We start from the raw sequence: 18,290 nt of genomic DNA, 5'->3' as shown, positions 1-18,290 counted from the left end.
TAGATAGATAGATAGATAGATAGATAGATAGATAGATAGATAGATAGATAGATTAATCATGGGAAGTCTCTACCCAACAAAAATCCTCCACGGTGAACTTTTGGTGCGCCAAGCATTCCAGCCAGGGTTTAGGTTTCATCTACAAATTAGGGCAGAAGCAGGTTCACCACGTGTCCTGTTCTTATTATTAGAATGGAAACTTGAGAGGCACTAGAGTCCCGCCCTGCTGCTTCCCAGACTTATAAGAGTGCCTCATCCTGCGCACTGGTTTGGCACAAGACTTTTCGAGCAGGACATATACAAAATTTAGCCAGTAAGTATTTACGATAAATTCAGTTTTTACTTGTGTGTCTGACGTGAACAATATAAGTAAACAAATCACAAATAAATGTGTCCACATGCAGTTGAATTTATTGTTATTGTAAGTTAAGAGTGTTGGAAATAAAACTTGTTTTCATGGAAATCCTACAGACTTCCCCATTTGCTCTGATCGACCGGTGAAACTAATTCTTTCTCACGCTTTGAATATATCTTATTCCATAAATATAGGTACCCAGGGCTGCTCTCAGATCTTTGCTTCTTGTGCGATTTAAGGAAGACGATGGTCTAAAATGGTTTCTCCACAAGAAACCCCAAAGGAATGTACCCGTTGTCTTTCCCTGACGCCCCGCACCTCCATTCTGAGGAATGCACAACTAAATGATAGATCCAGAGGGTATACGTACTTCTGAGCATGGGCAGACAACACAGGTGAGAGTGAAACAGTGTGAAATACAAATAGAGAAATGGTGTGAACAGACGTCCTAAAGTTCTTTACTTTTTGATTTTGTGATTTCAATGAATAATTTACCCCAATTGGAGTTTTAATATTTGTAAATTCCCCTGTTGATAACCAAGCAGATGCTAAATGTTAAATGTAAAATTATTGCAAATATTTGATCATATTATCGTATTTGAAGTACATGTTGGCATTCATTAATTTAATGTAAAGTTATTTGGCTTGATTCCATGCTCTTCACCTCCAAGTGCCCTCAGTGTTCTGACCTATTTGTTTCTTGTTCTATTTTTTTATTTTTTTGTCCCTCCAAATGGTTATTTCCCACATATCATAGCCTACTTTTCAATATGTTTTTCACTCAGAGTTTCATCTTATCCCAATAAAGTACAGTACTGCATGGACAGTGTTGTAGTGGCATTGTCGTACAATACACCTCAGAGTCCGACTGGGAAGAAAGTAATATTGTGCAAGACACCATGTGCAACTATTGAGTCTATTTTCAAAGTCAGTTTGAAAATACACGTGGTGGATCTCATCTAATTTTGATTTCTTTTTTATGTGTCAGCATTTAACTTCCTTCAAAGACGACTATTTTGTTTTCGGATCTTTGCTTGACGTGTAATATAAACATGTATCCATTTGAACACTATGTTCCAGTCGGCTTTACACCGGCCACTGCCCTTGGAACAGGATTTGCGGGGAGGAACAAAAGGTCAATTTATTCATTGAATATATTTTTAAAAAAGTGTAAATTCTTCTGAGACACAGCTCATAAAGCTGTCGTACGGCGGCCCAACCACCTCCGCTCACATGCCTTGGGGGGTCCTCATCACACATCCCAGGGGGTGCAAGTCATATCACATGTTCTTTGCTCTCTGTCCAAATTTGGAAGCACCTGTGTTGCTTTTTTGGGGAGGGTGGGGGGGTGGGGGGGGGATGCTTTTGGCGTCGCTAAGGCAATGGATGACGTTGGAGCACATGCCGAACATCAGGGCTCGGCCAGGCCGGCAGCGGCAGCAGGGGATTGGTCCGAGCCGGGGGTCGGAGCAAGCGTGGGGCTCTTCAAGTGGCTGCATATTCACTGTCTATACAATAGCCAAATATAATCCCCTGACACACCAAGCACTTGGTCTATATATAAACAGGCAGGCCCACTCCCCTCGGGGCCGGGGCAACTCACGACACGCAAGCACTCCCAGAAATCCATCACAAGACTCTGCAGCCATCTGCACACACCCCTTTAAAAACCCCACCCGTATACAGTTTTGCCGTGCCAAGGCCTGGGGCGCGGCCCACTTCTTGGAATAATCTTTAGCACAGGGACATCCGAGGGGATTCCAGAATTACATACATAGATTGTTAGACTGTGCATCAACGGCCGTCTCTTGGGAAATTGAGACCTTGTTACAATAACATGCCTGGGAGAAGGTATGCCTCTTGTGATTTAGAAGGCAATACTGCAACTGCACCGAAAATATTAGATTCTTGATTGAAGGTTTTGACATTGAAGCCCAAATAAAGTGAACAATGTGCTTCTGGACGTGTCCTCATTTCTCAGCACATAGCGACGGCATGGGGGGTTAAAGACTTGTGTGACTCTTTAAAGGTCACTGGACCTATAGGGGGTGGTTGCACTATAAGCGCTGCATACCAGGGCCTGTGCTACCAGTGCAGTGAAGGTGTTCTCAATGTGAAGAGTTGGGAGGAAGACGCACAGCGCAGTTTGCTCAGTAAAATTTATGGTTCGGGAACCCGCTCATACGGAATGCTTTATGTTTTAATGTTTGACATTGTGGTGTTTGTAGAGTTTGGTAGGGTGAGCGTCCATCGTCTGCGGGACGGGGATTGGGGCCTGCTCAACGTGTGGTGGAGCAGGTGACGGGAAGTGTATTCGTGTCAGGGATTCCGTCTCTATCTATCTCTATCGCTTGCTCATCACTCCAAAGTTTTGCCTTGAATTTGAGTGAAATGTGATGGGTTTAGACACGATTTTTGGAGAATTTGCGGTAAAGAGTATTGAACAAGCAAATGGGGGAATGAATGAAAGTAGTAGTGGCGTGTATTTTCAAAAGATGGAATGGGTAGGAAGTGATTTATAGTCCCATTTAATGTATATTTTGACCTGTCTTATTTTGTTTTCCCGCTTTATAGACTCACATCCGCACCTTAGGAAGACGGTGGTTAATGATTAATTCCATTTGGTCTTGAATTGGAAGTAATCCATTGTGATTAGAGGCTCACGTATCAGCCGCCTTCGTAACGGCAACAATAAGGAACTCATAGATAATGAGGAAGCGTGTTAAACAGTCTGATGAATATATAACCAGTGGTTGTTTATTAATTTAGGGTTCTGATAGCTACGGTCTTAAAAGTAGGCTCCTTTAATGGAAAGGGGTGTGAATTGTGTTTATCATATAACGTATTTACACCAAAATGAATGTGTATATGCAGGTTTGTTTTTTTATGTATGTAAACCCACTAAAAATAGGCGATTGACTCCTTCCCCATTGCCAGTAGACGAATATGCTTTTCTTTTTTTTTTTCTGGTGTGTCACATTCGACATTGGGCGGGGGGGGAGGCTTGGGGTGTTGCTGGAGAGGCTTGGAGCCCAGTGGGGAGCACGCATGGAGCGGTCCCCACGGAATGGTCCCCAAAGGTTTCATGTCCCGCACGTGGGGAAAAAAAAAAAGTCTGATTTCTGGATTCTAAATCGTATATGAAATGAGGAGTGTGTTCCTTTGTAGTCACGCATCAACGTCCGAAACTTTAACGCGGTCATAGCATCGGGCGGAAATGAGCGTGTTATTGGTCCCAGGAACGAATGTTGATTGTAACCTTTCCCATTAAAGACAAAAGCCAGATGTCAGCAGGTGTTGGTGGGTTTTTTTGTGCAGTGTAAAAGGGGCTATAGTTATACATCTAGACTTTATAATTACACACGTGAGAATTAAAGACACAGCACACAGGGAGTAGATTCAGTTGTTTCTTTAAGTTGCGGAATTCCTCCTTCCCGTCCAGAAGTGGTTCATCTTTTGAAAAAGTTACGTTGGATTATATAAAATGTCTCTGCCATCTTGGGTTCTTGGGTTACATGGCTAACTATTTACAGATCAAGAACAAAAAAAATGATAATAGGCTAGAGGCGCTGTTTCGATGTTACACATTACTCAAAAGTATATTTACAAGTCTATACACAAGTTCTCCGTGTCTTGCATCCTGCTGTGAAGAGAGAGAGAACAATAGTGAGCGACACAAATTCATACAGTAAGGACGATGTGTAACGTCAAAGGTTTGACGATTTGTCATTTACCTATAAGCTGTTGAGCAGGGAATTCTGAATGCTTTCATAGACCTGGGTGTAGAGCTTTTCTTTTGAATTCATGCCGTCGAGGTACTCTGTGGGGAAACACAAAAGTCGGTAAAGCCTTTAACCCAGTTTTAAGCAACAGTTAGTTACACAAGGTCAACTGTTGGTTAATAGTCAATCCATCCTTCATTTTTATTACAGGGGAGTGGGCTGTTCATTCACTTTGTGTATTTACCGGGAGGGATTAAGGGGGTAAATCTGAGAAATGTGATATATGGCCACAAAAACGCCATCGTTTCCAGATGAATCCACCCTCATGTTCACGTCCATCTGGGAGTGTTTTGACTCCTTACCGATGCAATTGCAGTTGTTCTCCATCTCCTTCCTGTGTCTCAAGTACATGGGCCAGACGTGGCCGTCGAATAAGCCGGGGGGGTCAGGGACCGTGTACGTTCTTGTACTGCCGGGGCAGAAAATTTGATGAAACACACCTTTTTTAATACGCAGCAATTAAACCCGGCAGGAAATCCCACCGGAAAGCCCCCTCACCTCCGTCTCTGTTTGCACTCCTCGTATGGAACGGAGATGTAGTAACACTTGTCGTACACATCCAGGAGAGGCCTGCGGAGAGGAAACGAGAGTCGCGCCGGGGGGGAATTATGTAAAAACAGTGTCGGGTGTCGGGCGGTATGAGCCACAGACTGATTGATTCGGCCAAGTGACCCACTTGTAGTTGTACAGGAGGAAGCCCTCCACAATGAGAATGTGGAGCCCCGTGCTCTCCGGGTTGGATTCCTCGGCGTCCGCCGACAAGCTGACACCATGGGAGCGAGCGAACTTGACTGGGTTTTCCTGCCAGCCTCGTATGGTGCTCACCATGGCCTCCATGTCCAGGGCCGTGATCACTGTTTACACACGGGGCAGGGGAAAGATACAGAGCAGAGCGGGCTTTCAGAACACACACACCAAACCGCAATGACCAATGTGTTTCCAACGCACATTAGCCAAGAATGGTCAAGTGGACGACCAGCGTCCACACATTTAACCACTACGTAAAGCTTTTAGGGTTTGATGTGCAGGAAAGAAAAGAGTACTTCACTGCATGGTTTTCCTACGCGAAATCCATTCTTACCATCCCACTGTCTAAAGCCGTCCTCCCCGACTTCTATTTGATCGGGTTTCTGAAATAACAGTCACCAATAAAACATTGCTGCAACCTAGTAAGCAGTCGGAGCTGATCACACCTGGACATGACAAGTCAAGGACCCGTCTCCACCAAAAGTTGGGGTTGTAGATCGGCCAAAATTGGCGTTCTGGGGTTCCAATTGCTGCATCGATTTTTAGGAGGTTTTTTTTTAACGCTGGATGAACGTCGTGATTACGTTTATGACTGTATGGTACAAGTCTGACACTGATGCAACCGCGCGGGGAAAATCCAACTTAAATATAATGGTGTCAGACAAACAAATCTGCAGCTGCAGTCTAAATCGAAACTGCACTGTAGGACATTCAAACTGCATACTATCACATGTGTAGAGGGTGTCGTTGAGTAATTGCGTGATTGCCCCCACATGTAATTGTTACGTGGGGGCAATGACACGTGGGGTACAGACATGAGCAAAATGCGAAGTCTTGGTAACGCTGGTAATGAATTTAAAGGCGACATAAAAAAAGAGTTTGAATGACTTTGAGTGGGGACGCTTAACCTTTTCGTTGGCTGTCCAGGAGACAATCAGCCAAATGTACTGTATTACTAGGCTACTAAGAGAACAGGAGGCTGAGGGTGCTAAAGCCACTTGCTTGGTTGACAATACAATAATAATCAGAAATATATACTTTAAAATTTGTGGCCGAGTTTAAACTTGAAATGCATTGTCGATATTGGATCATATATAATAATATTATATTAATAAATATAACAATATTATATATAATATTATTATATAACAATATTATATAATTATATATATTATAGTAATAACGTATTATTCTTATATATAATATATATAATATATAAAATAATATACAAAAGTGGTACAATAAAAGTATATATATATATATATATATGTGCATGATTGCATGTCATGAATGGGTGTCTTACCTTGTAGAAGTCATCCTGATGCACCACGCAACAGTTTGGTAATGTCTTTAGGAGTCTACTCGTCAACGTGGTCTTTCCACCGTTGGTCATGCTGCAATGTCAGTTTTCCGACATTAGCGAAGAACTTATTTTGCAGAAAAAAACGAGTCTCACACAAAACCAATCAAGTAAGAAGACCAAGCCTTACCCGCCAATGCCTACGATGAACTTCATTTTTTAACCTCTGGACGTTTGGTCTCCTCAGGAACTCAGTTAGTAAAAGAAGGGAACACCACCGTAACAAACTCTCTCTCAAAGTAAAAAAAAAAAACCAAAAACAAAAAACCCCCCTTTCCTTTCTCTTTCTCCAAAGCGTTCCCTCCTTTTACAACTTCATTGATGCGCCACGGCGGGGCTGGGGATTTATAGCGCTCAGCCGGAGCGCCTTAGCCTACGCCACGAGCACGCCAGCCAATAGGGTCGCGTTTCCCGATATGACCAATCAGAAGGAGGCAAAGAAGTATATAAGTATAGAAGTATGTATATATATATAGAAGTGTATATATATATATATTTTTTTATTATTTTTATTTTTATTTTTATAAAGAAAACATATTTCACAAGATGACGCTGCATAAAATAAAAATCTAGTATTCTATCCATATTTATATTGGCAATAGAAGGTCAAACGAAAATAATTTCAATTCCATTTTTACAGTGCAAAACGCATTTTCTTCCAGCTACTCATCGGTTGAAATGATTCAGCGAGGAAATCCGTCTCGGCTGACAGTATACACAATTTGAGAGAGGGCTTTTCATCAAGCACATCTCCCGCTCATTCCAAGGGCAGCGCGACGCCGCTGGGTTCCTCAACGATAACTCAGTTGTTGCACAAATCACTAAATCCGAGCGTTAACCATCTCTCCCTGTTGGGTTATTTAGAGTGAGGGAGAGTCAAGCCTGGTAGCCAAAAATCGAAATCAAAATCAGCCAAAATCCTCGTAATGACAATAAATTATATGACATATTACATAATATGACAAAGTAGACAATTTTATTTATTGATCAATACAAGTAGAATTTGTAACTCAGTTCCTGTTTCCCAATCATCTGAATCAAGAGGGTAAAAAGTCTTAAGGACAGGAGACGAAAAAGAATTCCGTGCTTGGACAGCTCTGTACCGCTCTATATTTAGTTGACTGGTGTGTGTGTGTGTGTGTGTGCGTGCGTGCGTGCGTGCGTGTTTGTGCACGTGTGCATGTGTGCGCGCGTGTGTGTGTGTGTGTGTGTGTGTGTGTGTGACCACCTGCTGTGTCACACATATTTCTCAAGTAACCAGTTGGAGTGGGCCCCGAGGCCCCCAGACATGTGACGGCCTCCCGTCATGACAGAGGCTCAGCCCTGATATGGCGGCTGACACGCCGCTCTGTAAAACACTTATCTCTGCGAAGCCCAGTTAGCTGAACCCAAAACACAGCGGCGCGCTGCTCCCCGCCGGGTGCAGAAAACGACGTTTTTCTTTTTAAATTTTGTGCCGTGTTTGATCACACCGTTTACCGCCCTTCTGATCTCTTATCTCTGTGTCGTTAGTGTAAAGAGTTGAACTTTGTGTCCCAGCTTATCAGAGCACATGGCACCATGTTGAAAGTGTCACGTTTCCTGCCGTGTTAAATCTCAGTGGAAATTGCATGATCCGTCGCATCCTTGCCAAGATTCAAGATTCAAGATGTTTATGTATCACATACATCTACTGTGCATACGAGCATACATATATGCAGGGAAATGTCATGTCGACGCACCCGGAGAGTGTGCACAATTAGTACAAACTGGCACAATAGCTCAGTAATGAATTAACAAACTAACCAAATTAAACCAACAGATTCTTTAAACGTAATTCAGTTAGTACAAAGAATATAACACCATGTTGAAAGTGTCACGTTTCCTGCCGTGTTAAATCTCAGTGGAAATTGCATGATCCGTCGCATCCTTGCCAAGATTCAAGATTCAAGATGTTTATGTATCACATACATCTACTGTGCATACGAGCATACATATATGCAGGGAAATGTCATTGCGACGCACCCGGAGATGGTGCACAATTAGTACTAACTGGCACAATAGCTCAGTAATGAATTAACAAACTAACCAAATTAAACCAACAGATTCTTTACACGTAATTCAGTTAGTACAAAGAATAAAATAATAGTTAAAAAGTAATGTACTTAACGGGAATACAAAATAGAAATAAGAGTAATCGACTATTATGTATATACAGATATGTGCAGTAAAGCGGCGTGTGAATAAAGAGAGGTAGTGTGTGTTGAGATATACAGTACAGTTATACAACAGTACAGCACACAGTATGCAACATACAGTACAGTAAGGCAGTGGGGCCTCTGTGAGTGTCTCAGTGGGGGCCCCTGGTGAGTTCAGCGTTGACATGGCTTGCCGCCATGCGACACCGACATCTTTCGCCCTCTATCTCCAACTCATCGGTGATGACATGATATACGGCCACACGGGGGAACAATGGAAGTAGATTGTAGCGTATTCCATCCCACCTACAGATACGTTAGGGGCGGCAGTAGCTCCGGCGGTAGAGTGAACGGTTCGATCCTCCTCATCCGACGAGGTGTCCTTGAGCAGGACCCCGAAGAGCTGGTTGTCTCCTCGCCTGGCGGACACCGCCGTCGGTGCGCCGGCGGGTGAATGTGAGGCGTGTACCGTTGTATTTAGTGGCTCGACAAGCGCTATACAAACGCAGTCCATGAGACATTCCGCATTAGTGGACATTTTCTAAAATTGCCCCCAAAAGGACGAACAGCTCTTTAATTGTATTCATGTATAACTGCCATATGCCACGGTACTCATTAGCCATGGCCAGGGCCCTGGCCATTTAAAACATGTCATCTACATCTATAGCGCTACGTTTATCATTAACTGATTTTGTTTGTGTATATTTCGATCGGAGTGCGCACTAAATGCAGAGGGAACGCGCTGCAGCGAAAAGGCTCGTCAAGTTGGTTTGACAGGTGACGGTCCCTGGGCGACAATGCCGTCGGTCACTGGTTATATATAGAATTATCAGGTTGTGATGGCAGAATTGTGAGCGCGGTGAAGGGTCACTTGAAAGGGAGAACGTCCCGAAAAAATCTCCCGTGACAAGTGGCGCGCTCACAGTGCTGTTAAGGATAAACGCACGCCACCCACTTGGCACGACGACTGCGACGGGGATACGCGGCTTTCTCGTGAATCTAAATGTGAGTGGTGAGAAGTCACCTTGAAAGATTATTTCAGTGGTAAAATACCGACACGATCACAGTGTCTACCCAGGACGAGCATTCATAGCATATTTTCGTAACCATCTTTGGCCTCTTCACGTCAAAGGTGGTCGCAAGGACAGATCGTGAAGCCACAAATTTGTCTCATTTCCAGTTTTATTTATATTTTTTTACAAATATTTCTTAAATTTTCTATATTTACAATACAATACATTGATGGCACAGAATCATAAATAACATGTAAAGCAATTCTTTAACGGTCTGAAAATATCATGTAACAACGTCTCCCGTCTAGTCAAAGGTAATAATAAAGTAATCCACGACGGAGGAGAGGAATATGAACAACCATGCAATCGATGTCCTCGCAGATCAAACTTTGGAAAAAATAGATTACTGCAATACCACGCACCTGAGCGGTAAGCTTTTCAATTTCCGAAGGACTACAAAGTTAAATGACGACTGCACATTGATATCCAGTAAACGATGAACGAAAACAAATAATCCCCATGCCAGTCATTTTTTTACCACCTTTCCCGAAACATGAGTTACTTAAGGAATCTGTACACTTTTAAACAACGCCTTTCAAAGCTTCCTGCCCAAACTGTAGTTTCTTTCCCGTCCTTACTTTGTAGCCAGTATTTCATTACGCGGCAATCCCGATAAACCATGCTGTAAAGAACGGAGTTGGTCACAGATGAAGCCGATTTCATCATGCGGGGAAGGGGTATTTTTTGGGAAATTTGACAGTGTGATGGGGGAAATTGCATCGACGGGGGGGGGGGTTAACTGTTACGTAACGCCGATGTCGTCGTAGTGGATGAACACTCTTCAACGGGAGGGTCTGAAACACAGATATCGAAACGTTACCCCTTGCAACTTCACTGATTCCAATCAGTCAGACTGGTATGGCGATTTAAAAAAATCACGCAACGATCTGCAATGATGCAATGACCCACGTCTGTCTGCAATGATCATCAAAATGACCGGCGTCAAAGTCAGGGGGGGTACCAGAACGCTGCCAGGGGGTGCACACCCTTCGGACAATGCCGACCAGACGCGTATCGGGTTTTTACTTTATTCTTCCACCAATTTCGTCGGCGTGGCGGCCAGCGGCCGCCTCCATCCCTCCGGAGGGGTGGGTGAAGCATCGGAGCCGAAGAGCAGCTGTGGCAGAGCTATGTGAATGATATATGGAGGTTGATAGGAACGCTCAGCAACGCAGGGGCGCAATTTGACGGGGCGCGCCCGACCGGATCGGCTTCGCGCTGGCCTGTCACCCAGTAGTACAGGCCATCAAAAATAGCATTGATCACCGGCGTGCAAATAGTGCTAAGGAGATAAACAGATGGACTTTACGTAACACCCCCAGGGGAGGCAGGGGGGTAAGGGCGTCAGTCTCGACGTGGAGGGAATATCGGAATTCAAGACTTACGTGGGTGACATTACGTGGACTTGCGCACTGAAATCCGAGTCGAGGAGAATGTCTCGGACTGCCATTCCGGAGACACCCTTGTTGTGATTTTTGAAAACTCGAACTGCAATACAACGCATTAAAATGTCGACCCTCTCGTCTCGTTTACCGACGGTTCAACTCCACTTCGATTTTTCGGTTTGAAGCAACCTCGAACAAAATGGAAAAGCCGCGACCCGACGTGAGACGTGGCCCATTAGGCCGACGACTTCCTACCGAACTTAGCCGCTGTACTTTAAATGTGTTGATGCAGTATATGCGCGTCTGCAGAGAACAGAACATTTCCCCCAAATGCCAGAGTTTGGTTACACAAGGATGACATTACAAACCGCCGGTCCCACTTGATGGAGAGGATTCTGACAGAGGAGGCTACAGGAGCTCCTACCTTAATGTCAGATGTCACGGCCAAACTCCGCAATCATTGATTTTGGCCTGCGAGAAGATGTTTAGAAACACAGGATTAAGTGGTGTGAAATTAATGCATCAAAAAATGTAGTTACTATAGTAGCAGCCAAGATTTCAATTGGCGAAGTGTGTCACGATGGGATCGGATATGTTCACATTGAAATCGGAGAGAAGGGGAAAAGAAATTACCTCATAATTAAATAAAAAAATTAAAAAAAAATTAAATAAATAAATAAATAAATAAATAGATAAATAGATAAATAAATAAATAAATAATTATATATACCTAATCTATGAACTTAAAATTGTTTATTTCCTTTAACTAATCAACACACTCGACAGCTGTATGAGAACATTTTACTTGTGGTCGATTTTTGTTGCAAATCATTTTCTATAATTTTACTTTCTAATCATTTTCTAGGATTAAAAATAAAAATGAAGGTCATATAAATATTAATCATTAGATCTCCGTAACAAAAAAGCTCCCGTCATTGTTTTTTTTATCATAACCATATGTTACACTGCACATTGCTTATTTCATATTTCATTGAACATCTACACTGTATATTGCTTGAGCTGTTTTACTACTTATTTGCTTTTTAATTGATTTTATTTTATTTAAATTAAATCAATGTAATCAATGCAATGTAATTGCATTTGATTAATGAATAATTCATAAATATCTTATCCTAATAAGTAGAGTGATCATTCTGACTTAATGTTACTATCCATCCTATTCGACATAGGAGTTCCCGGAATTCGTAGAAGGAAAACATCATGGCTGATGGTATTCTTGGCATCATCTGCAGTACCCCTGTGTGCATGCGGACATGTGTGCAGTGTATTGACTCGGAGCAGGTCACCTTTCTTTGGCTGCTGGTGAGTTCGCCTGCAGATGGTCTTGTTCGAGCCTAAAGGTCAGAGGACAAGGTCATTACTTTTAACCATGACCCATGTCTTAGAATCAATGGATCTTAGAATGTGTAACTTTTATTATTATTATTATTATTATTATTATTATTATTATTATTATTATTATTATGACTTCTATTCACATCAAAATCCTTACCTCTCCTTTTGGGTGGTGATCTTCTCGTCATCATACCTAAATGAGAAAAGTTGATAAGTTTGGAAATCAATAACCCAATCTATATATTTTTTGTTTTTGTTGTTTGCCTGCACATTTGTTGCTACACTATTCTCTAAATGCTTCTAGTTCTGAGGTACAAACGTGGAAACGTGGAAAAACCGAGAGATTAGGGGACCAATCAAAATAGATCTAAAATACATTCAGGAGCCGTGGTCAGGACTCTGTCGCCATTTGGAGGCGAACTGATGTTTAAACACGACGAAGTTTATGACTGTGTGAATGGAATGAGACAGACCCACAGTTAACGTCGTTGGCTTCAGTTGTGTTTGCCCTCCATGGCCCGTCAAACAGGGTCTGTGCTACAGCCACGCTTCACGTTTGACTGTAAATAAATTAGGATTGGATTTTGGGATATTTGTACGGCTCAAACTGTCCCTTTCATGCAAATGTTTGTTTTCATCCGGGGGGGGTTTGGACACAAAGTCAGACCGTTTAGATTTTAAACTCAAGGTCTTCAAAGATACAGGTGTGTGTGTGTGCGTGCGTGCGTGCGTGCGTGCGTGCGTGCGTGCGTGCGTGCGTGTGTGTGGTAACAATGGATTCAAATTAAGAGCTAAATTGAATTAAGATGATATGGATTGTGGGCAGGGGAAAATATGTTTACTTTTTCCTGCTGCTTTCTCGTATATTGTATAATTATTCATTCATTTAGTGTTAAAATTTGATGAATGTTTTTATTTAGTTTCATTTCAAAATGGTTTATACTTCTCATCTATTGTATTTCTCATCTACTGTCTGGTTGTATCAAAATATTCTAACGCGGTAGACGCGTTAGAATTTTGCTCTCCAAACCCGTTAAAGCGTTTCCTTAGACCAGGTTAACACAGACAGCATGACCTAAGTGGATCTGGATGGAGCTGCAGGCCTGTACTGTAGATGTCGGTCCCGGTGGTTTAGTGTCTCAGTGGCGCCCCCTGGGGATCCAGGTGACTTACTGCAGCACACACTCTGGGATCTGCACGTGCTCCATGGGGATGATGTGGCTGAGCTCCTCCAGGGTGTTAACGTGGCGGATCTTGTCCATGAACTTCACGCTGCACAGAGGGAACCACAGTCTTACGCAACGGCAGGCAGCAGCAGGTGTCGCCGCCGGAAATTTGCCCTTAAAACTTTAAATGTGATTCCACCTTTCTGAGTACTGGCAAGCCGACGGGATTTAACTACGGTTTATTATACGTTCATGGATCTTATCACGACAAAACACTTCACATGGTGATTTGATCATCATCAGCGAGATAAAGGGCGACTGTAGGGGAAATAAATGAGCTGGTGTAGACTTGGAATTAAAGTTTGGCACACTTACAGACCTCAAACCACTGCCCTCATATCTGTCATCCGTGGTGTCGATGCAGACTTCACCAATCTTTATCTAAATGACCTATTAACACCACCTCGTGCAGCTTTTGTATGACATTTTTACAATGTCCTTTCTGACATTCTCAGGTTGGCTCCTCTCCGGCCACCAAGTCCCCTAATGGGCAGTTTGATGGACCCAGTCCTCACCTGATAAAGGGTCTGGAGATGGCCAGGACGGTGCGGATGAACCACGAAGGATGAGCAATGATCAGACACTTTAGATTCTTCCGTAACCTGCGGGGGGGACATTTGGAGGACGTTTGACCGGCACTTTTGGCCACAGGCAGATCTAATGGCCTCATCATCCCGAACCCTTCTCTGACCTCCTGTCAATCATCTGGTAGCACCTCTTCAGCCAGCTGATTCCGGGCATCTTCCTGCGAGGCGTCGCTCCGTTCAGGTAGATGATCATATAGTCTTCTGCCACCAAAAGCTCCAGGCTGCTCATAACGTAGCTGGGAAACGACAACATAAACCGTCAGTCGATCTCCACTGTAGTGAAACCACATTTTAATACTCTCAGCGTTTATGATCAAGAAAAAACATTTGTTAACATCCAAATCAATCAATGAATCAATCAATGTTTGCTTTGGAATGTTTTTTTTTTAAATTATTGTATTTATTTGATATATTTTAAAAAAATATATAAAAAACACTTTTGATTATTAATACAATTAGAAATGGGGGTAAAAAATATGAGCATCTTTTTTTTAAATAAATAAATAAAATAAGGAGACGATTTATATGTTATTAAAACATATTTATTTCTTTATTGTATTTCTTTTCATAAAATATGCTCATTATAAGACAACAATACATTTCCCTCACAGGAAGAGGTTCTCCATGATGTAGGTGTAGTCATCACAGCTGCTGTCAGGAAGGTAGCAGGCTGCAAACACTATGATGGCGTTCAGACCCTCTCCATAGTAACCTGAGAGAGGGAGGAAGACATCGCTCAGCAGATTGATAGAAAAGCCAATGACGCGCGCACACACACGCGCGCACACACACACACACACCCATTCGACCTCTGATTTACAGTACCTCCGTGTGTGACCACCCTCAGGTAAGGCCTGATGACCTGCATGTCGATCCTCTGCTCCTGGTCTCCGATGATCACCGTCCTCCACAGACGCCCGGAGGAGTCCCTCTCCTCCTCGCTGTCCCCGGGCAGACGCTTGGCGTTGGCCACGGGGGTGTCGTCTGGAAGAGCAGGTGAGAAGAGGAACATTTGGAGGGTTTTCCGTATGGTGTTCACCGTGTGGATTATTTTTTTGTCAGACCGGGTGAGGGAAAGGGGGGATATTAGGGTGCCTGCAGGTGTCAGAGAATTAAATGTGATAGTTTTTAAGACCTTTCCAAGGACTCATTTAGTAAGAAAGAATATGAAAATTTAATTTGAATGAAAAAATGTAATGAAAAAAATGTTATAAAATAAACTCAGACAAAAGATTTATGTTGAAATTACTTCATAAATCAAAATTTAAGACTATTCAATGACTTTTTAAGGCTTAATATTTTGTGAAGCTGAATTGAGGACATTTCTAGGCTTCCTAAGGGCCACATACCAAGGTCCTAAGGTCCTCAACCACTCTCTCTCTCTCTCTCTCTCTCTCTCTCTCTCTCTCCCTCTCTTTCTCTCGCTCGCTCGCCCGCTCACCCTCCCACTCCAGCTCGTTGCCGTTGGTGATGAACTCCAGCGAGTCAGTCTCGTCGGGGGTCTCCATGTCGTCTACGTTAACGTCCAGGTCATCGGGCGTGTCCAGGGGGTCATCGGAGAGCAGGGAGCCCTCGCTCTGGTCCAGGGAGAGGTTCATCTCTGGGGCCACGAGCGTCCGGCGCTTCCGCTGGGCCCCGGGCTCCGCCACGTTCAGGCTGCTGGGGGGGTCTGGGAGAGGGAGCACCAAGATTTCATTCATTTTGATGAAATGCATTCATAATATGAGGACGAAATGATACCTGTCACTAGTATATTCTGTATTTGCAGGGTTTATTTTTGCTGATGCATACTGTATATTAATATACACATGTATGTTACAGTTGTATACTTATTCTAGGGACAAAATGTGGCCCATGTATTAATGCAGAATGGCTCTTTGAATACATTTTAATGAACTACAGCTACATACATTTCAGATCTGTTGTGCCGACAACCAACAACAACATGACTATGCAGAAGCGAGAATATTATATTGCGAGAATATTCTCCAGAAATGTATTAGATCATTTTAAGCTTTTCTGAACAGTAAATTAATAAACTACACTCTCAATAATGAAAATTGCTTTTTTTTTTTTACAAATTGTATTTGTCAGGCCCCTAAACCGGAAAATCTGGTGCATAATGGATGTTGAATACTTACGAGTTCTGTTGTCAGTGAGGCCGTATGTGGAGTCCATGTCACCGTCCTCTGGCAGCGGCCTGTATGAATCATTTTATTACAGCAATCAGTTTCTCTTTGGAAGTTATTGATTGCAATTCTCAGTCGTCTCACAGTGGCCTCTTGTGATGGGTGGTTGAATTGCAATTTCATGACTGAAAAAATTGGATTGACATAAACTGTGATCTCTGTCGTCATCTATGGGAATTTGTCTGCAATTTGAGTGCAATTCAGCTACGTTCTGGTCTTGGAGACAATGGGTGTAGCAAGAGAAAGCGACACCCATAATTACCGACCTGACTGACTGTGTAATGAGTGAGCTCAGCCCCTGGTGCTCTGCAGCAAGATGGCCTAGATCTCACACACACACACACACACACACACACGCGCACGCGTGCACACACGCACACGCATACACACACACACACACACGCATACAATGACAAACACACGTATAAAACATAAAAAAATCCCCGCTAGCAAGGACTTTTTAATTGGGCTGATGGTAATTGCTGTTATTATACTGTCACCAGTCAGAAAGATGCTCGGCCGGGGCAGAAAACAGAGCTTAACATTACCACAGTGAGCAGCGGTAAAGGAACAGAACAAAATGTGACTCAAACCCTGACTGGAATAGAGAGAGGAGTCTTTGGCGATAGGGTCCGCATGAACCCCACTCCCATTGTCACGTACAAAGACGGAGGCAAACACGTACGGTAAACATACACAGAGAATAATCAGGCGGCCTCATGATGACTAAAGAACAGACTTGCACTGCACCCAAAGTGAACTGCCATGCGCTGATATACCACACTGCACATGCGGCATCTGGTTTCCAGAGACGGGGGAGCGAACCAAGTTTACGTAACAGAAACGAGGAACCTCTGCTGTGTGTGCGTGTGTGTGCGTGTGTGTGTGTGTGTGTGTGTGTGTGTCTTTCTGTGTGTGTGTGTGTGTGTGTGTGTGTGTGTGTGCGTGTTTGAATACACCTCTTGCGCTCCAATGGTTTTGCCTCTTCTGATGTTGGGCCTGTGATCTAAAAAAAAAAAAAGCTGGACCACACCTGCCGCCCCGTCATTTCGCTCTTCGAGGCTTCGGTGGAACGAACACCGTGAGATCGTCCCCTCGTTGAGGGTCGTCTTTGAAGTGGGAACGGTACTTGTGCGCGGCCGCTCAAACAGACAGACACACACACACACACACACACACACACACACACACACACACACACCTGGGGAAGTCCTCGTCCTGCCACTCGTCTTTCACCTCCATGCTGTCCATCCGCAGGGTGGCTTCCGCCGTGCCCATCCGGGCGCCGGGCCGCCTCCGCTCTCTGGGGGGAACAAAACAAAGGAAGACTGTCGCGGGCGTCCACGGAGGTCGAGCCAACTCTACACACAACATCCATCTTGAAAGTCTCAAATCGAAGACGACGAACTCTGGGGCCTCTCTGCAACTGTCCCGTGGGGGACGGGTTCCAAAACGCGCGGCCCCGGGATGACGCGCGATGACACAAAACATTTAACGCGTGCGTCATTTTGCTCGGGGCGAGCTTGATACGATGAGGTCATGGCTGCTTAATGTGAGTCATGCGTGCACAGGGGGGCGGGGGGCGAACAGAGTTCACATTGGAGCCTTCCGTCGTCCATTTGTCCCCCGGGCTGCTGTGCATTAGAGCCAGCAGACACTCAGCGGCAGCCATGTGGAAAGAATCGGCAAATAGAGACAACGAGACTTCTAGCTCCGCCACCACCACCCCCGGGCGGAGCCAGTGCTACTTTTAACTGAGAAATATCCACAGACACACAAAAAAAAGCTGCTTTGCTCTTGCTGCCGCTGTGCCCGGCTGCTCGCGCTGTTACGCCTATTCCTCCCCCTCTTACAAATACTGTCATTCTTACAAGGCTTGAAACAACTATTACTAAACATAAATATAAATATGCGGAGAAAAATTATAGATGAGGTAAAAATTTCACAATCCACTGAAATACAAACCAATCGATGGATAAAAGGCCGTACATGGTCCAAAGAAACCCTTGAATCGTCCAAAATACGAAACAGTTTTGGGAATGTGAACCCTGGT

At 43.8% G+C, this 18,290-nt stretch overlaps 2 protein-coding genes and 2 long non-coding RNA genes across 6 annotated transcripts; 2 read left to right on the top strand and 2 right to left on the bottom strand.

The window, feature by feature from the left end:
* Positions 1 to 276: 276 nt before the first annotated feature.
* On the top strand, positions 277 to 1,179 carry LOC307238031. The gene is made up of 2 exons (XR_013844425.1): positions 277 to 313; positions 550 to 1,179. It is a non-coding gene; the product is annotated as an uncharacterized lncRNA (long non-coding RNA).
* Positions 1,180 to 3,749: 2,570 nt separating this feature from the next.
* On the bottom strand, positions 3,750 to 6,552 carry nmrk2 (nicotinamide riboside kinase 2). Of its 3 annotated transcripts, none has more exons than XM_080010313.1 (8): positions 6,375 to 6,552; positions 6,188 to 6,278; positions 5,219 to 5,267; positions 4,814 to 4,991; positions 4,636 to 4,707; positions 4,440 to 4,546; positions 4,090 to 4,175; positions 3,750 to 3,998 (listed from the first exon to the last, which is right to left on the bottom strand). In XM_080010313.1, exons 1-7 carry the CDS (start codon positions 6,398 to 6,400, stop codon positions 4,090 to 4,092), a joined length of 609 nt encoding a protein of 202 aa, XP_079866439.1. In that variant the 5' UTR covers positions 6,401 to 6,552; the 3' UTR covers positions 3,750 to 3,998. The 3 variants fall into 3 exon arrangements, with proteins under 3 accessions (XP_079866439.1, XP_079866440.1, XP_079866441.1); XM_080010314.1 differs by having other exon boundaries at positions 3,750 to 3,995; XM_080010315.1 differs by lacking the exon at positions 5,219 to 5,267.
* A 4,316-nt stretch (positions 6,553 to 10,868) lies between these two features.
* On the bottom strand, positions 10,869 to 17,515 carry atcayb (ATCAY kinesin light chain interacting caytaxin b; the record flags this gene model as incomplete). Its single annotated transcript, XM_080010875.1, has 11 exons — positions 10,869 to 11,350; positions 12,187 to 12,234; positions 12,393 to 12,428; positions 13,409 to 13,507; positions 13,977 to 14,063; positions 14,153 to 14,284; positions 14,658 to 14,760; positions 14,874 to 15,032; positions 15,490 to 15,717; positions 16,190 to 16,248; positions 17,439 to 17,515. 11 exons carry the CDS (start codon positions 17,513 to 17,515, stop codon positions 11,311 to 11,313), a joined length of 1,068 nt encoding a protein of 355 aa, XP_079867001.1. The 3' UTR covers positions 10,869 to 11,310.
* LOC307238030 lies at positions 14,104 to 16,087 on the top strand. The gene is made up of 3 exons (XR_013844424.1): positions 14,104 to 14,229; positions 14,896 to 15,044; positions 15,503 to 16,087. It is a non-coding gene; the product is annotated as an uncharacterized lncRNA (long non-coding RNA).
* Positions 17,516 to 18,290: the final 775 nt, after the last annotated feature.

The sequence above is a fragment of the Zeus faber genome, assembly GCF_960531495.2.
Source record: "Zeus faber genome assembly, chromosome: 12".
Taxonomy (NCBI): domain Eukaryota; kingdom Metazoa; phylum Chordata; class Actinopteri; order Zeiformes; family Zeidae; genus Zeus; species Zeus faber.
Note: the sequence above shows the minus strand (reverse complement) of the source record. Positions and strands in the feature narration are given on the sequence as shown.